Below are 20,218 nucleotides of genomic sequence, written 5' to 3'. Positions count from 1 at the left end.
ATTTTCATTTGCTAGAGTGTCTCCTCTTCAGATACTTTAAATAATAGCACATAAAAGAAGCTCTATCAAATAACTAAGATTCTCTCCTTTCATTAGCTTAATCACTGGATAGGCAACCACCTGATAAAAATCTACTCTATAATTAAGCTAGTAGTTATTAAAACAGAGGAAGTAAATGGTTTCCATTTTGTGAGTACTAAATGAACCAAACCTTAACAGAAATCTATTCTCGAGTTTGCTGGGGGAAAAGCCTCCATATTAATTACATTTGATGACAGAGCCAACGCGAGGTCCAGCGTGGGTAAATCTTTTGCTTACAAGAGGTTCCACATGCTGGAGTCACACATCCAACACGCATGAACACCCTGTAGCTTCTCCATGCCCGTAGCTCACCTGTGCAGGACGCAGAGTGTGGAGACGATGATACTTCAGGGGTCCGAAAAACCCTTCAATGCCGGCCACATACCTGCTCCCTCCAATAAGGAAGTATCCAGCAGTGTCATTATAATAGAAATCCTCTCTGAAGCTACAGAAGAATAAAGAGTTAAGAGAGCTCTTGGTCTGAACCAGATCTTTTAAAAAAGAGGCTCTTTCATTGACCCTCCTTTCTTACACCCCCAAATTTCTTCAGTCCTTCACACTGAGTTCTAACAGATAACACCATGGTGGGGTCAGACACACTTGGGCTAGGATCCCAACTCTGCTATTTTCCAGCTGTGCAACCTTGGACCTGTCCCTTACCTTCTCTGAGACCGAGTTTTCTCATTAGCAAATTAGTTCCTCAATAATTAGATTCTTAGGAGGATTCGTGAAATGTAAAGCCTTACGCCCAGCAGAGTGCCTGGCCTCGTAAATCCTCGGTACCTGCCGGCTTTTGATATTGGTATAATTGTTTGGAATTGGAAACCTTTGGAATCACTAGTCTTAATTGGAAATGTTTTGCTCTAAAAGAAAAAAAAAACCACCTTGTTGAATGGATACGTTGACTGGATAGAAGGTGGCTGCGAAGGAAAACTAAGAACATATCCTATTAGATAAGAACCAAGGGATAATTCGGAGTGAGGAGGAAGAGGCTGAACTCCAGAGCCTTGTACTGAAAGACTTGAAGGAACAGGAAGGAAAATGGAGGGAAAAATGGGCCACCACGAATAAAATGCACAAAGTTATTCCTTTCTGCATTGTTTATACTCACCAAAGACTGGACAACCCCAGGCGTCTGTCAGGGAGGACTGGCCCAAAGCCATCCAATGGACCTTAAATGTGAGCCTTTTATTCATATATAGCTTAAAAAAGGAACAGAGGGCTCTGTGTACTGACCTGGAGAGATCTCTAATATATTAAGTGAAAAAAGGAAAACAAAAGTGGAACGAAGAGCATATACTTTTTATCCAAGAAAGAGGAAAATGGATTTTTTTTTTGTATTTGCATTTTAAAAACTCTAAGTATATACTGCAAGAAATTAATAATAGTATTTCCCCAGGGCATGGAGGGTAGGGGATGGAGTGGACAGGGGCAGAGGTAGGAGCAAGACATCTAACTGTACATCTTTTCATATAGTTTTGATTTTTTTAAACAGGCATATTTATTGCCTATTTAAAAACTAAAATAAGATAGGTGAACAAGGTGGGATCAGAGCCTACGAAGACAGCAGGTTGGAGGGAGGGGGTCAAGACAAGCATCAAGTGAGAAGCCAGACAAAGAGGAAAGAGTCAGGGAAGGCAGAGGGCAGATGGAAGCAGACGGAAAGAAAACAAAATGTCAGGCAAGCCTCCAGGAGCCCAGCAAGTCGCGAAAGCAATGGGCCAGGGTGATGCCGACAGGGACAGGGCAAGATACCAGCAGTTAGACCAGAGAAGCCAAGCAACCTGGAGTTATCCCAAGAGAGGGGATGTACTGACTGTTACCAAGGAACCCGAACCCTAGCAGGTGCACCTGGTTGGAGAGGAAGATGAAAGGGAGAAGGAATGAGACTCTGACAACATCAACAGACGGCAGCAGAAGTGAACGCTTAGAAATTAGCTTTACACGAATGCGGCTAAAATGGAAAAGGAGTGCTTCTTCTCCTGATATTTTTCTTTTCAGGATCTCAGGCTTGATGGTCCTTCCCTTTATTTTCCACTGGGACCACAAAGTTATTATCTCTGAGAGCTGTGAATTGATTTTGTTTTTCAAGACCGTAGAAAGACTTAACATTCCAGCCACCCTCACGACGACGTAATACCTGGCACTTGAGGGATACAAAACTTCTACAACAGAAGCTCTCTTAATGGAACTCGGCTCAACCAACTTACCAGCGCACCTGCTGGCTATCCCTGCAACGTGTTGGATGCTCGCTGGCTGGCGCCTACTCTCTGGATCCTTAGTCTTCTCATTGTTTAAATAGAGATGATAACAGTATGTACCGACTGGGCTGTTGTGAGGATTAAATAAACTAATATTTAAACAGGGCATTTAGGGCGCCTGGGTGGCTCAGTTGGTTGAGCGACTGCCTTCGGCTCAGGTCATGATCCCGGAGTCCCGGGATCGAGTCCCGCATCGGGCTCCCTGCTCGGCAGGGAGTCTGCTTCTCCCTCTGACCCTCCTCCCTCTCATGCTCTCTGTCTCTCATTCTCTCTCTCTCAAATAAATAAATAAAATCTTGAAAAAAAAGACAAAAGAAAAAAAACAAACAGGGCATTCAGAACAGTGCCTGGCACATAGTTGGCACCATAACTGTTAACTACGGCTGTAATTATTAACCTAATCCGCTGCGGGACTGCATGCTAAGTAAGAATAAGAAGTATCTGTTCCCAAACCTGACAGTACGGTCATTGCGATTATACAATTCAATGAACTATTATGTCATTCAATAAAATATGGATCGGGAAGAAAGCGTTGTTCATTCTGTAACAATTAAGTTGAATATTTTGGGTTGACTCAGAAAAGAACGGTTGCTTAAAAAGTGTGGAATTAGGACAACGGTAGAAGATTCAAAAAAAAAAGGAAGAGATCTAGACATATCTTGGCTTTGATAGTTTCACAAGGGTCTTTGTTTTCTTTCCATTTCTAAGAAACAAGAATTGGGTGCTGTTTATGCAAGAAAGACCACAGGGAAGTCCAATCGGTAGATTCGGAACAAAGGAAAGGCCCTATCTGGAAAGATTGGTAGATGAATGTACTTTTCTGTGTTTTAATTAAAATAAAATATTTATGGTAAGTATCTTTTTAAATGGATCTTTGCTTTAACTGAATTTTTCAACTAATCATTAAATTACTTGGTCCCTATGGTACTGGATTGTAATTTTTGGTTTTTTTTTTTATCATTATCATAATATAACTGCAACATTGTGGTTTATAAGCAATATATATTTGGGGGCACGTGGGCGGCTCAGTTGGTTAAACGTCCGACTCTTGATTTTGGCTCAGGTCACGATCTCGGGGTTGTGAGACTGAGCCCTGCATCGGGCTCTCCACTCAGTGTGAAGCCTGCTTCAGATTCTCTCTCTCTCTCTCCCCCTCTGCCCCTCCCTCCACGCATTCGTACATGTGTGCTTCCCCCCTTCTAAAATAAATAAATCTTAAAAAAAAAAAAAGATGGGGCGTGGATGGCTCAGTCGTTGAGCATTTGCCTTCAGCTCAGGTCACGATCCCAGGGTCCTGGGATCGAGCCCCGCATCGGTCTCCCTGCTCAGCGGGAAGCCTGCTTCTCCCTCTCCCACACCCCCTGCTTGTGTTCCCTCTCTTGCTTTCTCTCTCTCTGTGTCAAATAAATAAATAGAAGCTTAAAAAAAAAAAAAAAAGGAATATGTATTTGGTCTTTGTCCACAGTTCCTGGCTCACAATGCTTCCCAAACCCTTGGGACCTCCTAAGTGTTGAAAGTAGTAAAGATGTCTTTGTTATATCAAAGAAGGTGACTCCACCCAAAGGCGGAGCCTGGTTCCCAGGTGGACCAACAATGTGACTAGAGGATTGAAACTTTTAGTTCTACTCCCCAACCTCCAGGGAGGGGAGAAGGGCTACAGGTTGAATCAGCCAATGGCCGATGTCTTAGTCAACCATGACTGTGTAATGATGCCTCCATAAAAACCCTAAAGGAGGGGCGCCTGGGTGGCTCAGTCGTTAAGCGTCTGCCTTCGGCTCAGGTCATGGTCCCAGGGTCCTGGGATCGAGCCCCGCATTGGGCTCCCCGCTCCACGGGAAGCCTGCTTCTCCCTCTCCCACTCCCCCTGCTTGTGTTCCCTCTCTCGCTGTATCTCTCTCTGTCAAATAAATAAAATCTTTAAAAAAAAAAAAAAAACCCTAAAGGACTGGCACGTCTGGGTGGGTCAGTAGGTTGAGCATCTGCTTTCTGCTCAGGTCATGATCCCAGGGTCCTGGGATCGAGTCCCCCATCAGGCTCCTTGCTCAGCGGAGAGCCTGCTTCTCCCTTTGCCTGCCACTCCCTCCGCTTGTGCTCTCTCTCTCTGACAAATAAATAAAATAAAATCTTAAAAAGAAAAACAACCTTAAAGGACTGGGGGAGAGCCTCAAGGTTGGTGACCACATGGAGGCTGGGGAGAGTGGCACACCTGGAGAGGGCATGGGAGCTCTGTGCCCTTTTCCCAGCCGTCACCCCATGTCTCCTCACCTGGCTGTTGATTACTATCCTATATCAGATCCTTTAATAAATGGGTAAATGTAAGTAAGTACTTCCCTGAGTTCTGGGAGCTGCTCTAGCAAATCGAAAGAACCTAAGGAGGAGGTCCCTGGAACCTCTAATCTCCAGTCTGGGGCTTGCCACTGGTGTCTGAAGTGGGGGTGGGGGTCATCTTTTAGGACTGACCCTTCCCCTGTGGCATCTGATACTATCTCTGGGAAGACAGTGGTGGAGTGGAGTTGAATTCTTGGACACCCTGCTGGTGTCTCAGAATTGGTTGGTGTGGGTAGGAGGGAAGCCCTCCCCCATCTTGGAATTGGGTCTGGGAACCCAAAAGGAACAGCTAAGTAGGAAATCTTCCCAGCCTGCTCTCCAACCACCTCAGAGCCTCTACATTTTTCTCCTCTTAAATCCCCTCCGTGGCTGCACAAAGATTGCAAGCGCTTCCTTGTACTGTATGTGCCTTGTTTGATGGTCATCAATTTCACGGACATAAAAGCTGAGCTAGACAGTTCCAAAGCCTACGCCATCACTTTTGGAAACCTCAGACACACTGGCAAACTATCTTTACTCTTATCTGGACATAGGAGACCGCCTCGGCTTATAACTGCCAAGCTCCAGCAGCCCGAACAAATCTCCGACGTCGTTAAATAAATCTCACTCAGAATTAGAAAACAGCCCCAGCTCGACAGTTCTTTAGTAGGGAAACTTAGAGCTTCAAATTAGCCATCCCTCTCCCCGCTTAGAGTAATTATCATCTCAAATGTCCCTTCTTTGGGACCTGCTGTAAATTCTGACCACCTTGAGTATCCTCTGAAACCATCCTATTCGATTCCTTTCCAGAATTCACAATTTGTAATTTTATATTTATTTATGAATTTAAGATCTGTCTCCCCCACTGATCTTTCTTTCTTTCTTCCTTCCTTCCTTCCTTCCTTCCTTCCTTCCTTCCTTTCTTTCTTTCTTCTCCCTGAAGGTAGGAACTGACTGTATTCTCTTCATTCATCATTTTATTCCCAGAATCCGGCACCGTGTCAGGTGCATGGTAGAGGTGTTGGATGAATGGGTGTATATTGGATAAATGAATGAAGGCTAAACACTGTACAGGCCTGAAGGTGTTACCTGTCACCCAGGTCACTGACAGCCTTTCATCTGTGTGGAGCACTGCACTTCTGAGCACTTAATTACTGATCTTTCCACACTACCTTGATGGGACAGCATTATGTTTACATGACAAGGAGTAAAAAAGAATGCCTATAACCATCTGAAATATCTGGTGTTTAGTTCACTGGGTTGGCCCACTCTAAGATCTCTCTGATGGATGAGATTCCAAATATCTAACCACAGGAATCCCAGGTAATCCCGACATTAAATCTTCAGTTCTTCTATTGATGGGTGAGGTCCCCGGAGTACAGGAACGGCAGCTGAGGAGGTGGCCAGGGACACTCCTGGGTCTGAGGACTGCCTCTATTACCAGGTCAGGGACCATTTCAGTGTTTGTTTGTTTGTTTTTAAGATTTTATTTATTTATTTGACAGAGAGAGACACAGCGAGAGAAAGAACACAAGGAGTGGGAGAGGGAGATGCGGGTTTCCCGCGGAGCAGGGAGCCGATGCAGGGCTTGATCCCAGAACCCCGGGACTGTGACTTGAGCCAAAGGCAGACGCTTAATGACTGAGCCACCCAGGTGCCCCCATTTCAATGTTTTATGTGGAATGTCGAATCGGTCTGTACCTGAAAATCCTCCTTTACGGAATCTTATATGATCACGCAGATTCTGTATTTACTTAAAACTTTTATTTTTTGTTCATTGTATATTCCTTACATTAATTTTTATTTCTTACAATATTATATTAAATGTCATTTATCATGATTACTGTTAGGAGTTAAATTGTGTCATTCCCCCCACCGCAGATTCATACGTTGAAGTCTGAACGCCCAGACTTTCAGAATGTGACCTTATTTGGAAAGAGGGCCATTGCAGATGTAATTAGTTGAGATGAGGCCATACTAGCAGAATGGGCCCTCAATCCAGTATGACTGATGTCCTCGCAGAAGGGGAAATATGAAGGACACACACAGTAACAGGGAAAATGCCGCGAAGACTGGGACCCCGCCACTACAATCCCGAAGCTGTCAGAAGCTGGAGAGAGGCCTGGCAGGCTCAGAGCCTAGACCAGCTCTTTCCCCAGACCTTTCAGAGAAAGCACGGCCTTGCTGACACTTGACCTTGGACCTCTAGCTTCTAGAAATATAAGACAATAATTTTCAGTTGTTTAAGCCACTCAGCTTGGGCTGCTTTGTTCCAGCAACACTAGCAAACTAATACAATTACTGAGTTTTTTGGCACCTCCTTAAATTTTATGTGGAAGGCATAGGTCTCTCTGCATCCCAGGCGCAGGCCTGGATCACCCTGTGATCTCTCCATCTGCAATTCACTCGTGCCAGCATCTAGGTCACTGGGATGTATGGTGAAAGGAAGCTTTTACACAGAGAATGAAAAAAGCCTATGAAAGCAATCTTTTGTCAAAAACGTCCTGGGCTCGGGGTTGGGCATCCGGAGAGAAAGGAGAAGGTATTATTCCAGACTTCGCATCCCCAAAACGCAAACCCTCGATCTCTGGGGCCCACTATGCAGAGTGGGGCCCCGGACAAGGCTCCCAAAGGAGCCACACATCATCGGTTTCTCCAAGCTCCCAGGGCTCTCTTATTCCTGAACTCTGTTCTACAACAAAACTCATGTCTGTTGAACGCTTTCTGACTGGTCTAAGTCCACGTGGCCCCCTTTCAGACTTCCCCTCTGTTCTCAGGCCTCAGCCTCTCTGTTCCCATACAGCTGTTAACATCACCCCTGACCTTCTCTTTGCAGGCTAGAGAATAACACCTCTTTAGCCTTTCCTTATAACTGTAATCATTTAATCCGGTCCCGAAAATAAGAATTGTTCTGTGTCCAGAGCCTGAAGGCCATCAGTTTGACTTAAATGTAAACTGAATGGTGGGAGGAGAGGGTCTGGGGTTGGGGGGAGAGAGAAAAGCAGGGTGTATGCCCCGCTCTGTTCCCTTGTCTCTATCTCTCCTGGTGTTCCTTTCTTCAATAATTGGTTTCCAAGAAAATCTGGCTTGTGTGAGGAGTCTGAGTGAACGAGCCTGTTTGGAGAGACAGTTTCCTGCTTGCTGTAGTAAAGTAGCTCCATGAGCCCCCCGCCCCCAGCCAAAGTGCCTGATACATTTTTTTAAATTATCCAGACAAAGCTGGTACGTGTGTATTATACATGCATACATAAATTCTACATATAAAGCTGGTAGTTTTTGTTTCTGTTTCTTTACATTTATTCTTAAGCATTTGAGTGTGTGTGTGTATATATATATAATCTAGCCATGTTGAGGTATTCCGAGTTCCCAAAGGAGACTGCCCCACGGTTCTGCCCCTAGAAATCCTGCTATTAGACAGGAGTGTAGGGGCAAACGTAAAAGTTATGAAACACAAGGCAAAGGACCCAGTTCTCAGTTTCTGTAACTCTCGTGGAGAATGGTTACATGAGGATGAAAAGTTACACCAACGGCAATAGTTGCGTTCATTTCAAATTTAGATTATAAACATAAATATGAAGACTGTCTGCTTTTATGTTTTATACTAGGCCAAAGTTACCAACCATTCTCAATAAGCAACATTAATATGTTGATTTGTTTTTCAGAATCCTTCATAGAAGATAATTTTCAAAGAAAATGAATTATCAAGTGCCATGAAAGGAAGGATTTACAATGAGATCTGGAGAGAGGAATAGTTTCTCTTCTTAGAAAAAAATGTTGTGGGGGAAGAGAGGGGAGTTTGCGGATGGAAAACAAAAAAATTGCGAAGACTGGGCTTTAGGGCAGACCAGACACAGTCCATGCTCAAAAGCTGAATAAGGGGGTGTGGGAAGAACATTAGGGTTGAGGGCTAACGTATGACGATTTCTTAATCCTTATCCAACATCATGTTGAATAAAAAGAAAATACCGCACTTACCTAATGGTCTGATTATGGTAGCTTTTCAAATCCTGTCCAATGCTGGTGGTGACTACGATCTGTGTGGGAGAAATACACAAGATCAATTATGCCCCAACACCTCACATCATAAATACAGTCCTAGGTATAAATTACTCATAAAATGGGCTGCGTAGCCTCTCACCTGATCCATTTCTGCAGAAATAGAAGTAATACTTTACTAGCCCTGTGTATATTTTAAGATTAAAGGAATTTAATTTCTCCAAATGACTTCACATGGTAACCATAGCCATCATGCAGTTTCCCCCAGTGGGGTTCAGATATTTCCAAGCTATAAGCCACAGCTTTGCTTGGTGTACTTGTGCTAAAAATTCTGTTGCATAGGAAGAGAAGGAAATGCATAAGATACTATAAGAGGTTTATGAAATTTTACTTTGATTCCATGAGAGCCTTCGGGGGAGAAACAAGTTGGTGCTGAGCGTTCTCCATGCATTGCTGCTCCCCACTCTCTTTCCCTAAGCATGGAGAATCATCATTGTCTTTTCAACAGGGACAATGTTTTTGTTGATCATGTTGTTAGCTGTCACGCATTCTTCTCGTGTCTTGGAGGGCTACTACAACGTAAGCCCCTGGAGCTAAGGGGCTCCTTCTCCCCCCACCCCCCACCCCCAGTGCTAGCACTGAGCAAGGGTTTAGAAAATACGTGCTGAGCTAACGAGGGTCTCAAAGGTGTGGCTACAACACTGTCTATGAGAGGCAAACTAACACAAAAACCAACCCAATTCATCCGTATGCAACATGTTGGCTTAGAGAAGAAAATGACTCCAATCAGTTGTTTCTCTAAACCAGCCACTGGCTTTAAGTCACTTGTCCATTTAGTCAAAGCAGTGAGTATGGTAGTCCCACCACAGAGGCGGATGTCATGTGGAAAAACAATAATACGGTTTTAGGGACCTATAGATATATTAGGAAGACGAGATAGGATGGAAAGAAAGTAGGACAAAAGGGAAAAGTCTACCAAACAACAACAACAACAACAACAACAACAACAACAACAACAAAAACCCAACCCTACTTCTTTTTTCTTTCCATCCAATCTGGTCTTTTTAATTCTTACCCCAACGTACTCTGCTAAATTAAATTCATCTCCTTAATTAAAGGACTACTTTGATTAACTCTGTTCCGGCTCGAAAATCTTCCATGACACCCTGCCACCTTGCAAATAGAAATCCAGAGTCCTTGATAGTCAAGATTGTCCACATGCTACCCCTAAAGACATTTTGTTTCTTCTATTAGTTTTCTACAGTCTGCAAATTTCCACTCCAACCTGGTTTATCTGCTAACCTCCAGTGATGTGCTAAAATGTTCCCTCGTCTCCTCTCCATCTCAATTCCACCCAATCCGTAGGAACCTTCCCTGTGAAACCTTCCCCGAGCATCCCAGCATGAAGTGCTACCTCTCTTCCCCGAGTCAATATGAATCATTTGGTAATTAAGCTCTCCTTATGACATCCTGTCACCTGCGTAATGCTTCTCCCATAAATAGTCGATAACCTCCGTGAGCAAAGAGCCTTGCATACATAAGGTGCAAAATAAATCTGTGATTTGCTCTGATGGTTTGATACCCGCTTAAGTGACACAGGGTACTGAGCTGACCTTCACCTTCACCTCAGGAGCAAGCAGCAACCAAGCTGTAATGCCATAATAATCCCTATATAAGTGGGAAGCTGGACAACAGACCACAGCTAGGTCACCTCACGTTGTTAAGGAAACCAACAAACATACAAAAAAATCCCAGCTAATCTTTTACAGACTCTTCTTAGGGAGGCAACAAGGACTGACCTGATTTCTTTTCTCTCCAGGAAAAGGAAATGTGATAAACATAAACACCAAGGGAAGCCTGTGTCTTATCTAATACATAAGACAAACAACAGGTCTCTCCCACTTTCGTTACCGGAAAATCACAAATCAATAAGAAAAGCTGATGAGGAAGTAAAGTAACAAGAAAAAACGTAGCACGTCGGCATCAAATACATCAAGAAATGGAATGGTCTTCAATTATAACAACAGATTTGCCATAATCCATAAAATCTGCGTTATGAGAGTTTGAAGCAGTTATGTGATGTGTTTTATAGTACAAAGCAGATAAATCCCCTCTGTCCCACCAGAATGATCACTTAGGTTTGTTGGTTATTAGTTGCTTAATGCCAAACGTCAGCAATTGTGTAACTGCCAAGAACAGTCAGACCATTTCTTGGCTGAACTAGCCAATAAATTTCCGGTAAAAAAAAAAAGTCATATATCTGATAACACTGTGTAAACATGACCGATGCTGTTTTAACATTTATCTCCACAAAGCCTATCTCCCCCAGGGGAGAAAAACAACGGAATTGCTCAGATAATTGTGGACATAGAGCAGGCTATATTATTAACTCATTCACAGTATGGTCGAAAGAAGCACTTTAGAAGTTAATTAAATGGGGGGGGGGGCGCCTGGGTGGCTCAGTTGGTTGGGCGACTGCCTTCGGCTCAGGTCATGATCCTGGAGTCCCGGGATCGAGTCCCGCATCGGGCTCCCTGCTCGGCGGGGAGTCTGCTTCTCCCTCTGACCCTCCTCCCTCTCATGCTCTCGGTCTCTCATTCTCTCTCTCGCAAATAAATAAATAAAATCTTTAAAAAAAAAAAAAGAAGTTAATTAAATGGGATGGGATGCTCATGATTTAAACTTCCATCTACAAACGTTTGCTTGAAGAAGTGTAGAGTTGTAAAGAGTTTATCATTTACCACACATTTGCTCTTGCAGGTGCCCTTGCTCCCTCCCTTTGCCGCAACGCCTAACATGGAGGGACTCACGGAGCGAGCGCACAGATACCTGGCCTCCGTTAAAAGAGATATCCAGTCGAAACCACTCCTTCAGAGGCATGGTGAATTTCGTTTTCACAGCAAGGTCTTCTCCTTTGACGAGATGCATTTGGATATGCAAGTGGCCTACAAGGAAAAGTAAAGCTCGTGAAAAACGACAAAAAAATACTGAGGACGGGGGCACCTGGGTGGCTCAGTCGTTAAGCGTCTGCCTTTGGCTCGGGTCATGATCCCAGGGTCCTGGGATCGAGCCCCGCATCGGGGTCCCTGCTCGGCGGGAAGCCTGCTTCTCCCTCTCCCAATCTCCCTGCTTGTGTTCCCTCTCTCGCTGTCTCTCTCTCTCTGTGTCAAATAAATAAATAAAATCTTAAAAAAAAAAAAATACTGAGGACGGCATGATGTGACTGCACCTTTCTGACAATTGTCCTAAGGAGCTCTCCGACCAGAACGTGTGCCTTCTCCCTACAAACAAGAAAAAAGCAAGCAAAAGAACGCACAAGTGGATTCCTTCCTAAAGAAGACATGTGTTTTAAGCTTCCAGGGGGGAAAAAAAAGGAAAAAAGAAAAGTTGAAAAGAATCCGTATTTAAAAATCATTGCTCTCACTGAACTGCCATGTTGACGGTACCTTTCTTAATTCCAGACATATCTGCCAAGGGAGCACAAGAAAACTACCATATCATTTTAAAGGTTCCGTTTCATACTTACCCTCTTCAGTGAGAAATATAGATGGTGTGCCGTACATCTCATTAGAATCAACAAAGTACAGAATCCCACAGAGATTGGCCTTGCAATAATGGAGTAAATAAAGCCACAATGAAACAGTAAACCTACAAGAGTGAGGAGAAAGAAAAAAATCTGCAGATTGATATCATCCAAGAACAGATAATTATAGTTGACAATGACCAAGTAAATTGCTTTCTTTCCAACGAAGGGATGAATTTGCCTTCCTGTTCATCATGGGAGATCAGCTTGCAAAGCTTGATTTTTGAGACAAAGGAGGTAGTTACAGTAACTGTGAAAGACAGGAGTTAAGAATCATTGTACAAAACTAGCAGACATTGTATCTTGCATCAAAAACTCTGTTTCTGTGCCTCTTGGAGAATCTCACATGCCTGCCATTTGAATTCTTGATTAGGGTTTAGGAAGCCAGACATAAAATAAAAATCTGGATTTTAATAAGAGGTGATTTGATAAGAAGCTATTCTAATTTCAATGATTAAAAGAAAAAAAACATAATTAGGGCTTTTTGAGCAATTTTGTTTCCTTCCAAGATAAAAGTCTTAAGGTAGAAAAGTGTCGTAATCTGTAAATGGCATTGCTATATGTTAATTGGGACACGTAGATACTATTTTAATGCACACATTAGATTGTTCAGGATCACAGTTCCATCTGACCCATATGGAACAACTAATCTAATTGTTCCATTTCTGGACCGGGGCTATTTTAGTTGAAAAAAGTATTGTACATCTGTGATTTGTGGGCTGAGAATAAAATAACAGTAGTCAACTAGGACACATTTAGCCAAGATGTGAGATCCATCCATCACTCAGCAAATATTTGCTGAACGCTTGCTCGATGCCACCCATTGTGTTAGTGACCAGCAGTTCCAAGATGGGGAACTGGGAGTAACTGCATTTTGCAGGTCAAACAGGAATCAAGGTCAAAACAAATGTACCGAGTTCTCGCCATGACTCCAGTAAGCAATTCACAGTTTGGGTTAATGTGGCCATGGCCCGGAGTTCTTCCGGGAGATATCCAAACAAGTCCTTTAGAATCTTCTGGGCTTTCTAATCTGGCCTCAGAATCAGTTGGTGAGATATGCAAACAGATGGTGTCACACAACTCCCTCCTGACCCACCCAGCTGAGCAAGCTCATGAAGATAAGTTATTACAAGGAAGCTTAGCAAGAACATACGCTCAGTAAAGTGAGTCAAGATCTTTCTACAGCCAGCAGCATGGGAAGAATTAAATCACTCTGCTAAATCCATCCAGTCTGAGGTGAACCAGGAACTGTTTTCAGCATCTTCAATTCAGTAGAAGGAAAAAAATATATCTGGGTTTTGCTGAAATCAATGGAGGAGATCAGAAGTTGTGAGATTTCAAGCAGCTCATCCAATCTTTCAAGACCGAAAAAGCAAAGCAAAAGCAGCGGTGTGCATTGGCTACGGCTGGCTGCACCCCAAAGCTTGCAAGGCCTCAGGCTCCCACACCTTGCTCCCCTGCTCGTGACATTCCTGGGACCAGCACAGAAAGTCCAAGGCCAACTGAGGACTGCTAATGGCAAGAATAATTCGAGAACGCTTTGGACCACAAATTCTGTCTAAGCGGAGTGGATCTCCACATTTTCCCGTAGCATATCACCATGGTGTGTCCTCCTAAGGGATTCCACGAGCCTGTCCTGGTCTTCAGATTAAACAGAGTACTGCCCCACCAGCCCCTGTCATCTGCCCATTCTTACACTGGGTAATCTATCCGCTGGCGTCGGGTGGCCTCCAGCTCTCGGTTGTGAAACCTTGGGAACTTCTTCACAATGCCTGTGTTTTCTCCACTGGAGGCATAGAGAAAGCCCAGGAGGGTGACCACATCTGCGAACAGCAAGAACACCTGCCTTTCAATTATCTCCAGAAAAGCACTGCTTCCCCAATCACATTCTTCCTGGAACCCTCTCCCCATCTCCAATCAAACAGTTACAAGAAAGCATCTGAAAATATCAGCAAACGTTTATTGAACACCGATTATATGCTGGGCGCCTGCTAAGCCCTTTACAGAGAGCTGTCTCAATTTGTGTTCACAGCAACCCCGTAAAGGAGATTGTAGTATGAGTCCCAATCTACAGATGAAAAGCCCGAGGCATAGAGGTAAGATAACTCACCTAAGGTCACAGCTAATAAGAGGTAGAGCCAGATTTGATATTCAGGCTCGGGTTCTAGGTTCTTAACCATTTCACCTGCTGCCCTCCCAGTGCTAAGGAAAACATTTGGAATTTGTGCGACAATAGTAACAGTTATCACGTGAGTAGCCCTGGATCCCATCCACACTGCTGTGAATAGGCCTATATCTCATTTAGCTAGCTAGCTACCTACAGAAATTCATTTAATCCTCATTATTATCCCCATTCTGCAGATGAGGAAATGGAGGCACAGCTGCCCAAATGGTAGCTAACGTTGATATAACACAGAATGTGCCAGGCAATGTGCTAAGAATACCATTCCAGGAGCGATCTCATTTAATTTCACAACTGTCTATCAAACGGGTGTTATTATTATGCCCATTCAACAAATGAGAAAACTGAGCCCTAGAGAGGACTGCATAGTAAGAGGTGGAGCTGGGACTCAAACTCAGGCAGTTTGGTTTCAGAATCCATGCGCTTAGAAGTGCACAGGTTTTTTTCTTCTGTGCGGACTTTCCAATACACTCCACACATTACTCTATGCAAAAATGACCTACCAAACCCCTTAAAACTAGGGAGCCTTTCTCTTTATTTTGCAAATGCGGGAGAATTCTGTGGCTCTAGAGAAGATGGGGTGTCCTTAACAAGTCTTAAAAGGAGAACTGCATTATCTCATCTATATTTAATACCTACTGCTTTAAATGAGGCCACAATAATTTTTTTTATTTTCCATACCCATCCCTCCCTTGGAAGGAAAAAAAAAAAATCACTGAATTCAACTGAAGAATAAAGAACTCTTTTCTCTTTCTTAAAATGCTCTTATGTCTGTGATTAAATGGTGGAAATCATCCATTTTGCTGGGCTTCCTGGAAAGGGAAGAGTTAACTTCTAAGCAAGTCATCAAATGCCTCTATTGGTACAAATTATGGGAGCCTCAGCCTGGGCTATTGGAGACCCCAGCTCTCATTCCTCAATGGAGAGAAGTATCTTATTATAGAGAGACAGGTACCTCTGGTTCATTAAAACTTAGAAATCACAAGAGCAAAGTGTTCATAATCTCAGACCCCTATCAGTATATCTAATAGAATTAAATAATATAGAGCCAAATTGTCCCCAGTGTCCACAAATCTCCCTATTTGGTGAGAGGTAGAGAGGCATTTGAAGACTCAGAAGGATAGAGTTATCAATTCCAACAGAAACAATGCAAACTTTTTTTTTTTCTTAACAACTTGACCTCAATTTGGGGACACTAGTCTTGCTGGTCTATTATAGGGATGGGTAGGGGGACTGGAAATGGAAATACTGCAGGGGTGCCTTTGGAATCCAGGGAGAGAATCGCCAAGCGGTTGCTGTCGGCCCAACCTTGGTTTGGCTTCCACTGTGTGGAGTGGAACATAAAAGACCAGATGGCCACGTTAGCCCCCTAGGAGGCCTTCTGCTGGTGATTGCTGTTGAGTTACCTAGTGTGCAGTAGAAACATTTATCAAAAGGAGCAGGATTTGATTCTGTCCAACCTGACTCCAGTAAAAGGAGGCTTCATAAAGAGGTTTCCAAAGTGAAAGGAGTTAAAAGTCAATGCTGATGAGCCTCTCCTTTATCCAGGGATCAAAGTAAAGTGGGTTGAGCAGGAGAACTTGCAGCGAAAGATGTGGAAGGAAAAAAAGTCTAAGACCAAAAGATCTAAAATAAATTTTACAAAAACACATACCTTTTGTACCCAACAAAACCAAAGCGATGGCGGCTTTCTTGTAAAATCTGCAGCTTGAATAGTTCTATGATTTGGAGTTTTACTGCAATTTTTCCTTCAGTATAATATTGCCTTCCCATTTACTTAGAAATAATAAGAATGAACTTTCGGAGCCCGAAAAGGATGTTAGAATTCAGCTAGCCCAGGATAACACACAGGCTTGTTTTCTATTAAGTGATTGTGGCTGCTTGGAGCACCATGCTTGATTAGCGATGGCTGTCGTGGACACCAGAATGGGGGGTAACACCACCAGTATCATTCTCCATGAAAAAATTTACAGGTTGGAAAACTTAAGTCCAAAGTGCTTAAGAGACTTGCCCAGTTTCCTCTAGCATGTAAGTCCCAAGAGAACAGGGACACTGCCTCAATCATTACCCCATCCCTAGAGCCCAGAACAGTGCCCAACACTTGACAGAAGCTCCATAAATATTGAGGGAATGAATGAATGAATGAACGAACGAACGAACGAACGAACAAATGGGCACAGTATGACCAAGTCAGGATCTGAACCTGCCTCTCTCTTGCTCAACTCTTTTCACAGTTCTGTAATGTGTCCTATACTGCCCAAATCAGATCACAGTCTCTCTTCCTTCAGACCCTTCCCCCAAATCCGTTTCTCTGGCTGATCTTGAATGAAGAAGCTAGGTAGGAAAAAGGCATCATTACAACAAACATAAAATACCAGGAAGGCAGTTCAGATTTAGAACCCACCACCTTGACTGTTTTGCTTGTTTTATTTCCTCAAATTTTATAGCAAGAAGAGGCATTAGATTTTGTATGGCAAAAACTCCTTCATTTGGAGACAAGAAAAATGGGTTTCACCGAAGGTTGCATGGTTAATAAGAGATTCAGGTATGACTCAAAGCTGGTCTCCCGCTATAAACCAATGGACTTCTTATTAAACCACATCACATCTCACAGGTCTTCCCAAAGAGATGGGTGCTGCCTTGACCCTCCAGGACCCCACCCCCACTACCTATCCAGGCTCTCCTTCAGGGTAGAGCTTGGCTCAGCAAGGGCCTCCTGGACCATCCTGCTTCAGCACAACGGCTAGCGCCTACGGAGCCTGACCAGGAGACCCTGTCTAATATTGGTTGTTAAGTACTTTGAACATCACCTCCGAGCAGGGTGGCTGGGGTCGGTCATGTAGCCCATTCTCCAGGTCAGCAGAGTGATCAGAGCCCTGACATGGATACCTGCTCTGGACACAGTCCCACATCCATGTAACAAAACCCTACTTGGGACGTGCTTCAAACACAACTACAACGGTGCAGCTGAGACCTCAGCCCATTTGTGGAGGAGAGACAGTCTTGAGGCAAAAAGTAACTGACTATAAAAATAGGAGGAAAAGAAGCTAAGATGTTCCAACCTGGAGAAGGAAAGCTAAAGTGCAGGTAACTCAACAGTGGTTTCCAAATGCAAGACATTAAAAGGCAGGAGTGTTCGGGTGTTTCATTTTCTTTAAAACCAAAGCCTGAGAACTAAAACTCAATTTTCTAGCAAGTATGATTTAGGTCAGAACTTCCCCAAAGGATTCCAGGCAGTGAAGTGGGCGAGTAAGGAAGTTAGTGGAATATTCAATAGTAGGAGTGCTAAGAATAAAATAAATTTCACTCCCAGGAATTTATCCTGTGAACATACTTGTAGGTGTGTACAAAGATACGTGTGCAGGGATGTTTGGTGAAACCTTGTTGCTAATAGTAAAAGACTAGAAATGACCTGCATGACCATCAGCAGGGGACAGGTGAAATAAATTATGGGCTGTCTGGCAACAGTATGCTAAGCAGCTACTGAAAAGAATGAGGTCGTGTAGCATACACTGCTATAGAAAAATCTCTGTCGTATTGTTAATGAGTGCGGGACAGAGTTTGTAGTGTCTTCCCATGTGTGTGTGAAGAGGGGGGCTCTCAACTTAAAGCTTATAGGAGCAAAGAACATTTCTGGAAAGAGACACAAGAAACTAGTGTGAGTGAGTTTGCCTCTAGGAAAAGGACAAGAACACAGGGTGGGTGGGAGCTCGCTCTTCCTCCAATCCCTTTTACACTATATGAATTTCTTTTACCAGGTACATATATTCCTTTTTAGGCTAAAAAAGCAGAGAACAAAGTCTGAGCACTCCCGTGCAGGCCGGGAGCTGGGGCCAGCCACATTCAGAGGCCTCCGTGCCCTGGGCCTCTGCGGCTATTCAATCTGCTTCAAAGAGGCAAAGTCCAGTGGGTGAGGAAAACAGGATGATTCACATCAGTAAAAATTCAACTTAAAAAAAGAGTATTCCTTTCTAATTTAAAACCTGGGTTAGGGCTGTATTAGCATATTTCAGAGAGGCGGCATAGCAAAGCTTGGACTCCCGTGAAACAAGCTGAGCCTTGGTTTTTCTCCCCTGAAAAGAAAGGATGAGAATAATACTCTTTCCCATGGGACTATTACGAGGATTAAATGAGACAATGTGCATGGAAAAAGTGTTCTGAAAATCATAAAGGGCCACGCAGATGCGAGGCATTAATTGGTGTTATTACTGAGAAATTCAGACCACCATGATTAACTGGAGGGGAAAAAAAGAACTAAGTCTCTATCTCTCTCTCTTTTAATAAAGTGCCAAATATATAGTTCTCATAGTTATAAACAGTATCATCATGTCATTGACTTAAATAGTCTCACTGCATCAACTGGTATTTCCACAGAGACAGGTAAAGCCTGGCTCCCCTATCTGACTTAGCCCTTCCATGACTTTGTTGTAATGGAATTTTGTTATAAGAAATCATACTTCTAATCCATTGGATCTGAAGATGAGAACAGATTTTTGGTGAAAGGAAGAGAGTGGGAAAGAAGGAAGCTGCCATGTTCCCCAGTTTCTGAAGTAAGCGGCAAGATCAGAAAAATGTTCATATAGATGGACAGCAGGCCAGAATGTTTAATACACTTCAGCATGGCACTTCAGAGTCTTCAAAGTGTGGCCCCCAACCCGCTTTTCCAGTCTAATTTCCTGAATCATCCAACTCACACCTGAGATTCTACCTGGGTGAACAAACACAGAGCATGAAGCTGCTACTCTGTATTTCCACCCTGTGGTGGACACTGGCAATCAATCCGCCCGCCACTCTTTCTCACTAGGCACAGACTCAGCCTCAGAATCCTTCTCAACACCATGCTCTAGGTGGCCATCCCCAAGCCCGCTGAGCTGGCGAGCAAGATGAAACCTATTTGCCACCCCTCCCACCGAGAGATGCAGGCTCATCGCCATTCTGCCACGAGGCTCCATTTTCTTCTCTGTACGATCTGGTTCATGCTTTCCCTTCTGCCTGGATGCCCTTCCCCCTACTCCTTTTCTGACTATGAGAACTCTACTCATCCTTCAACTCTCTGTTCAAAAGTCAGCTCCTCTGTGAAAAAAGCAAAGCTCTTGGGGCACCTGGGTGGCTCAGGTGTTAAGCACCTGCCTTCGGCTCAGGTCGTGATCCCAGGGTCCTGGGATCGAGTCCTGCATCAGGCTCCCTGCTCCGTGGGGTGCCTGCTTCTCCCTCTCCCACTCCCCCGCTTGTGTTCCCTCTTTCGCTGTGTCTCTCTCTGTCAAATAAATAAATAAATAAATACATAGCTTCATGACATCCCTCAGCAGTATAGGCTAATAGTTACATGTTGGGAACCAAACTACCTGGGTTCAAATCTCAGCTCTATCATGAAGAACCGCGTGACCTTAGACAAGTCTCTGATTCAGTTTCCTCCTCTGTAAATATGACAGTAAGATGCTGGGCAGATTAAATGAGATACATAGAGCACTTAGCACAATGCCTAACACATAGTGAGTACTCAGTAACAGAAAGTAGCTGTTACTATTGGAAGCTGTTTTTTCCCTCCCCCTTAAGCACCTAAGACAGAGGGGACCAGGTCTGCATCTTCTAGCCTCCAGACTTAATAAAGAAATTGATACATAGTAGGTGCTCAATGTTCTTTGCTTAGTTGACTTGAACATGATACACATTGTATGGGGAGACAGGTACCAACGGAGGGCTAGGGAAGGCCAGAAGGTAGAGAGTTAATTTCTGATTGTGGGAATGAGAAAGGAAAGAAAGAAAGGAAAGGAGAGGAAAGGAAAGGAAAAGAGAAAGGAAAGGAAA

The 20,218-nt window shown here is 43.7% G+C and overlaps 1 protein-coding gene across 5 annotated transcripts in view; it reads right to left on the bottom strand.

Moving 5' to 3' along the window:
* The window catches only part of SEL1L3 (SEL1L family member 3), a 99,823-nt gene that overhangs the window by 61,186 nt on the left and 18,419 nt on the right, over positions 1-20,218 (bottom strand). For all 5 annotated transcript variants that reach the window (XR_004679280.1, XM_035005195.1, XM_035005197.1 and 2 more), the window contains 5 exons: positions 13,925-14,051; positions 12,172-12,293; positions 11,475-11,590; positions 8,625-8,683; positions 394-526 (listed from right to left, as the gene is read on the bottom strand). Coding sequence is in view for 4 of the 5 variants with exons in the window: in XM_035005195.1 (XP_034861086.1) it covers positions 394-526; positions 8,625-8,683; positions 11,475-11,590; positions 12,172-12,293; positions 13,925-14,051 (557 nt within the window). In the remaining variant the exon portion in view is untranslated. The remainder of the gene's footprint in view (positions 1-393; positions 527-8,624; positions 8,684-11,474; positions 11,591-12,171; positions 12,294-13,924; positions 14,052-20,218) is intronic.

The sequence above is a fragment of the Mirounga leonina genome, unplaced genomic scaffold (assembly GCF_011800145.1).
Source record: "Mirounga leonina isolate KUSES-001 unplaced genomic scaffold, KU_Mleo_1.0 Mir_129, whole genome shotgun sequence".
Classification (NCBI taxonomy): domain Eukaryota; kingdom Metazoa; phylum Chordata; class Mammalia; order Carnivora; family Phocidae; genus Mirounga; species Mirounga leonina.
This window is presented reverse-complemented; position numbering and strand designations above follow the sequence as displayed.